A 7142-nucleotide genomic window follows, 5' to 3' on the forward strand; every position below is an offset into this window, starting at 1 on the left:
CACAGACAGGACATCCGTCACGCTGAGGTTTCTCCCAAAGTCTCTGCAACTCTCTGGACACCACGCTGTCTCAATTGATCCACACTGTGAATATGAGAGGGGAACATGTGTGTAATAAATGCTTTAGACTATGGAAGAAAGTGTGCATTCCACAGTGCCCGAGTGTCAGTGGAATGAAAAGTTCTGATTATAGTATTAAACAAGAAGCTTCCAATGGCGTGGGGAGAATGTCCAAATTGGCTGCTCTTTTTGCTCTATCTTTAGTTTGTTAATTAAATGATTTATATGGTTATTGCTATACACTCAGGTTAAAAATATATAAAATAATAGACACACATACATTATACAGATAATATAATATAATATTCTTATGTTAAATTTCTCATGGTTTTGACAAACCATTTACTCCCCCCCTTCCCTTGTTTTCCGAGGTTGATGTAAAAAGCTAAGTCTTAATTGTTTAAGAATGACCCTTTTCTGTGCGTTCCGGTTATATTATTCCTATATATTTCATATTTGTATGGCTTTTGCCGGGAGTTATTGTAAATCTTGATAATTCTTCAATTTAAATATTATTTGTGAAACAGAAATCTACATTTTGGACTCTGCGTGTGTTTTACAAATGTTTTGCGATCAATTGGATTTACCACAGTTAGATTCCAATCAAGGTGTAAACATTTTAAAGATGATGAGAGAATGATGATGACATTTATCTCAGACACCTCTCACATGAGAGGTGTCTGAGATAAATGTCAAGTCTCATGGCCAGAACATATTTCAATCTTTTGTCGTAATAGAATGTTAATTGTAGATTGTAAAGAGAATAGGGAATTTAACAAAGTTCCTGTTTTCTTATAATTTACTATTAGGAAGGATTTATATTTCACAAAGGCTTATTTGATGTATGCGCTGTTCCCCCCTTCGCCGTCAGTGGAGCTGTTTGTATTTCCACAAAAGGGACATTCAAGCGGTGAAGAAGAAATTCTCCGGAAGCTACATTTTCTCGGCACGCGGTGTGTCCGGCCTTTCCAACAGGGCTGCGAGAAGAAACATGGTGAGGAGCTCGACACTCGCACAAAAACTCTGTTTTTTGTCATGTGTATCTGAACTAAACCCTATTAATTTTTGTTATGGGTACAGATAATCTATTCGTGTATAAATTATTGCATGTATTGATAAGTAGGCTGCCACAGGAATGTAATAAAATGTTAAATTCTGAACCACTACTTCTGACGGACGGCGCTGTGGAGCTGCTAGCAGGAGGCTAATGGATACATGTCTGGCTAATAATAGCCTAGCAGCTACAATTGCTGGACTACATTAGCGGCTTGCCTACAGCTAGTGGCTTTGTAGATAACTTAGCTAGTTGATGTATTTAAGCAGGCTTAAGTTGCGGCTTGCTAGGTTGGGACAGACTAAAGACTACTGTTTTAGAGCTGTATTCTTACGTAGCTCTGTTACCCACAACAAGCTGCATTAGCTAGACTGACTCGTGTCGGAAAGAGAGTGTCTGAGGTGGTGCGAGTCCGATGCGCCACTGTCTCACATAAATGTTGTTTTTGTAATTGTCCAGGCCAAGATCAAGGCAAGAGATCTGCGGGGCAAGAAGAAGGAAGAGCTGCTCAAGCAGCTGGACGACCTGAAGAACGAGCTCTCCCAGCTCCGTGTGGCAAAGGTTACCGGAGGAGCTGCGTCCAAGCTCTCCAAGATGTAAGTAACATTACTCACGGTACAACAATGATTTTACCGTCGGGCACACTTTCCTCACAACTCTTCCTTGTAATAATAGTCAGAACTTTAATTTGACACCTGTCTAAAATTCTTGATTCTGAAACTATACCATAGGCAGGACTTACAAAAGTCAGGAAATGTTATAATTTCACACACCATGAAACTTTGAGCATTTCTTATATTAAATGGAAAGTGTAACCAAACCCATCTCTAAACCGTTGCATGTCCCACGACTGCATGTGGCACATGACATCTATGAAGAAATTAGGGTTATGCAGTACTATGAGCTATTTTGTTGAGTTGGGGAATCGATGTTCAGACACTGAATATCTTTAGCCACGTTCAACTCAGAACCAAGACAGTATTATTGGGCAATATTTCCCCAGACAGTTGGCGCCCCCACTCTGCCTGTAGTGAATGCTATAATGCGTCAATGTAACTCGTAAATTAAAACACATTTTTTAAATTCCAATAATAAACCGGGATATAGGAACATTCTGAGAGCATATACTGGTATACTATCCATTTCCAGAGCAAACGTGTAAGAAATCTGACGGATGTGAATGGAATGTAAACTTCCAAGCTCTCCAAGATGTAAGTAACGTTACTCACGGTATGAAATGGTTTATCCAGGCAGGCAGTGAAGGGAGAGACTTTATAAATGGTAGAATTTCAAAGTCCTGTGTGGAGCTCAAGTCAAAGATGATATATGTTGAGCTGATGTTCTGCTGATGCATTCACAACTGCTTACCAAAAGACTTGAGACTTGAGATGACGGAGATAACTTTTATTCTTTCAGGGTATGAAGAATCTACCGAGACATGTACCAGTTTACTGCTTTTGAAATGAGTCACATTTAACAAACCATTGTTTTGTATGTATTATCTGAATCTTAGAACTGTGTTCTCTCATGGGGATCCAACATGATTTATGTGAAATCTGCTGGGCTAATCCACTGTGACTTTGTCTTCTCTGCAGCCGTGTTGTCCGCAAGTCCATCGCCAGAGTCCTGACTGTAATAAACCAGACGCAGAAGGAGAACCTGAGGAAGTTCTACAAGGTAAGAGCGAGAAGCTTCCTGTTAGCAGTAACCCACCCCTGAGAGAAGACTTGTTGTGTGGATCTCAAGTCAAAGTTGATACATGTTGAGCTGATGTACTGCTGATGCATTCTCAACTGCTTACCAACAGACTGAGACTTGAGATGACGCGAGTGTTCCTAAATAACTCTTATGAAGACATTACTTTAACCTGTTAATGTTTTTTTTTTTTCAGGACACTGTCTCAGGGGATCTTAATATTTAAGAACCTATTGATGTGTTATACCAGATTAACGGAAATAATCTCAGCTAATTGACAATATAAACCATTTTTACCACAACAAAACACAAGTCTCATAAAAAGCATCTAAATGACCCCTTAGCGAAAAATGCTAACGGACATTGGCACAGAACTCAAGATAAAAGTACCCTTATTACTTATCGTAGCTGCACATACAAGATATCCGATTAAAGCTGAGGTTCCACAGATTATTTAGGTATATACCGTAATTTTCGGAATATAAGCCGCGCCTTTTTCCCCATTTTTCGACCCTGCTGCTTATATAACGGTGCGGCTAATCTATGGATTTTTACAGCTAACGGCCACCAGGGGACCTCCTAAATCTATGGATTTTACAGGTTACAGTCCACCACCTTTAACTCTATGGGCTCTATGGCCGGTCCGTGCCCCCCACCTTTAAGCGGCGGGCTCCAGCAGGAAAAGCTGGAGGCCGGAAAAGAGTGAGACAGGTAGCGCGCAAAAGTGGAACCGAGAGTGGTACGAGAGACAGAACGAGAGCAAAACAGACAGACAGACAGACAGACATTACGAGAGCGAGACAGTTTGTCCCCGTACCACTGGTTGAAAACCGCTGCTGTAGATCACTGCCGGTACGTGCGCTGGGAGCGCACCGTTTAAGTTTGAAAGTTGAAAAGTTTGTGTTTGAAACGCCATGTGATACAGTACAGTTTACACAGCACAGTACATGTTCTGTAGCTACTATTGCACTAAATGGTAACACTTGAATAAGTTATGCAAATATGCAACTTGTTTGTTGAAATGTTAATAAATGGGAGCTTCCTCAAACAGCCATCTCTTTCCCGACAATCCCCTCTGTGCACGAACCCTTACATATGGTAATTAAACATTAAAACACCTGCGGCTTATAGTCCAGTGCGGCTTATATATGTACACATCATTCAATTTAGCTGCTGCGGTTTATATTCAGGTGCGCCTTATAGTCCGAAAATTACGGTAGTATCATCACTGAGTGATCTGAACCTGCGACAGGGAAATCAAAGACAGACATCACAACACGTACCTTTACGTAGCTTCTAGGGAGATCGTCTCACCGTAGCTGTTAATCTGATCAAAAGACGTGTTCAATGGCATTAAAACGAGAAAACGCGGCTGAATCGGTTAATCCATAGGTTGATAAAGTTTCTGGGCAATAATTGGAATTATTTATAATCCATAATACCATTTTTATGTAAAAATCGCAGAGCAAAAGTTAGCTGCTAATGGTAGCCACCAGAGTGGCTGCTGCTTCCGGTCTTGGCTATGCGGCAGTATAATACACACACGTGACCAAATAAGGACTATGTGGGAGTTTCCCTCGATTCCATTGGCTCTGACGGTTAGAAAGAGATGTCACATGTCAAAATCCAGCAGGCAGAGCCAGAGATATGAAACATACACCCAAATGGCCCCAGAATAGTTTTTTTTGTGCTAAATCTGTCTAAAAATTTCAAATTTCACTTGTTTTGCATCAATCAAGATTATTAATTTAACCCTTTTAGAAGGGAAGATATGGTCATTTGTTCTGGGAATGTCATTTTCGAGCCTGAAACCTGAAAAACAGGCTCAGGGTTTAACAGGTTAAAGTGTAAAATGGCAAAGTTTTCGACATCTTAAGCTGTTCACATTTTACTTTCCTGTCCTTCACTATTCTCTCTTTGCATTTGGACCACATATGTTTTCAGCTCTACTGAAAGTTAATGTCCTTTCTTTCAGGGTAAGAAGTACAAGCCCCTGGATCTGAGACCCAAGAAGACCAGAGCTCTGCGCCGCCGGCTCAACAAGCATGAGGAGGGTCTGCGGACCAAGAAACAGCAGAGGAAAGACCTCCTCTACTCAGTCCGCAAATTTGCAGTCAAAGCTTAGAGGCTTTTTCTATTGACAAAATAAAATCTGTGTTGAAGACAAAATCATCTGTTCAGTTTTCTCTCTTCACTTGACCATAGAAATGTTGACAATGGCCTTTTAGTTGTCATTACACCTTCAAGTCTTTGCAAGTAATATTCATTGGTGACTTAGTTCTTACATTGAATTGGGCTCAGTTGTGCAAGAGTTTTCAGATTATTCACTGTTTTGTCTGCATACATAGGTCGAGGCATAGTATTTAGCCTTTAGTTTCATGTTAATGAGCCAGCAGGATAAGCTGGTACTGACACTTTGGATTGTACATTTCTTGCTATTGGAAGAGTTGTGAATCAGAGAATATTGGTTACACCTTCAGGAAGTGTTTACTAGTGATGGGTGAATCCAGCCTTTAGGGCAGGGCTATTCAACTACACATTCAGTTGGGCCAGATTTTATAAGTACAAAATTCAGCTGGGCCAGACATTCAGCGGCCTGTAAAAAGTGGGTAGTGACACATTTTAAACCAACACATATTACTGCGATGAAAAACTTGCAATTTTTATTCATTGTTCATCTAACAAAGGTAGGTCAAAAAGTGCATAAAAACACAACAAATTAGCATTAATTTAACAGAATCTGAAAAAAAGTGCACAGTTGTAGCATTACATTTGTTTGCTTTAGAAGTCAAATATTCAGGTTATTTTTTCTGAACCAGGCACATCACAAAGTGCATTTACTGAATACAATAATAGCAGTCTTAATAAATGCGCTCACATACAAAAAAAACAGCTAAAGAGCTTCAATGCAACACAGAGGTAGTACTGTAGCAATATTTTTGATTGAGTTCATGTGTGAAAAGCTTGATTCACATGTGTATGTTGATCCAAACATACTGAGCACACAGATCGCTACTTTCTGAACGTTAGGGAACTGCTGTTTTTTGACATCACTCCAAAACTTCGCTGGCCCGTTAGTGCGCTGCATGTCAATAAGTTCCAGTGTATATTTCCCCTTGTCGATGCAGGGGACCACTTCCTTTGCTCTGGTTGATACGTCCCCCTCTATTGCAACAGTGAAGGGGTCTCTGGCAAAGCCCATCATCACGTCTGTGGGCAGAGCAAGTCCATCCAATCGACCGGCAAAGTTCTCTTTCAACCTCGCAATGAAATCTGTCATCACATCCCTGATTTGGGCCAGAGATGTGATGTGTTTGGGGAGCGTCGGAAAATCCAGCATCCGACCCGTGCTCAAGTCGGTAGCGAAAAGGTCCAGCTTGACTTGGATCTGCTCCACAAGATCAATGACCGTTTTGTCTCTGTTTACGCTTCAGAGTTGAGAGGGACATGTTTTAGAGTTGCTATCATAGGACCACCGTTACTAGCACCACTAGATGCACTTTCAAAAAACGTGCTGCGTTGTGGTTTGGGGGTTTCTATGCAACGCGGAGTTTTGCGTTCATGGTCTGTACTAGTGTAGGAATTTGGCTACGGGAGGCTGGGCCACTCGGGAGTTGGTTCTGGGCCGCATCCGGTCCGCGGGCCGCCAGTTGAATAGGCCTGCTTTAGGGTTTTCTTTGTGCTGAAAAAGGTTGCATGCTTGCTTGTAGCTGCAAACGCGATGCATCTGTTGGTCTGGAAAACATGGCAGCCCTTCAAGCACTGCACTTTGTGGCTTGATGGCTTTGCTACTATACGCCTAACTCTAGATTTCTCTAGTGTGGAAAAAACTCTGCATCTTCATAAACTATTTCATAATGACCCTCTTATATACTCACATGATTACTCATATCTACTAAGAAGCTCTGCCAGTGTGCAGTCTCACTACTTCTACAATGTCACAATGAGTGGGAATGATAAAGTAAAAAACAATCCATCCTCGTATTTCAAAGTTTAATGTGATTTTATGTGCCATATGCTGAAAATAGGAAGTAATGCAGGAAAATCAAATACTATAGGTTGAAAGCAACATTGATGCATGAAAAATCAAAGTGATTATCAAATGATAGGATCTAATTGTTCTGTGCATCAACACATTTGTTTCTGCCCGTTTACTGTGTATTACTATTGCAATACAATTAAATGTACTTGTTAGAAACGGAACCAGAATTAATAGGGATGATAAATATGAGGAAATAATGACTGAATCAAAACTTCCACACGCCTTGTGCTTGACATAGTTTATTCAGTATAAACTGATCAGTAGCGTAGGCCCATACAACCTGCAGAACAC

The 7142-nt window shown here is 40.7% G+C and overlaps 1 protein-coding gene across 1 annotated transcript; it reads left to right on the forward strand.

Annotated features, from left to right (window-relative positions):
* Window positions 1-889: 889 nt before the first annotated feature.
* On the forward strand, window positions 890-4978 carry LOC307044526 (large ribosomal subunit protein uL29-like). Its single transcript, XM_079689835.1, has 4 exons — window positions 890-1054; window positions 1574-1710; window positions 2710-2791; window positions 4785-4978. Exons 1-4 carry the CDS (start codon window positions 905-907, stop codon window positions 4932-4934), a joined length of 519 nt encoding a protein of 172 aa, XP_079545961.1. The 5' UTR covers window positions 890-904; the 3' UTR covers window positions 4935-4978.
* The last annotated feature ends 2164 nt before the right edge of the window (window positions 4979-7142 follow it).

Source organism: Notothenia rossii (genome assembly GCF_949606895.1).
Source record: "Notothenia rossii genome assembly, chromosome: 6".
Taxonomy (NCBI): domain Eukaryota; kingdom Metazoa; phylum Chordata; class Actinopteri; order Perciformes; family Nototheniidae; genus Notothenia; species Notothenia rossii.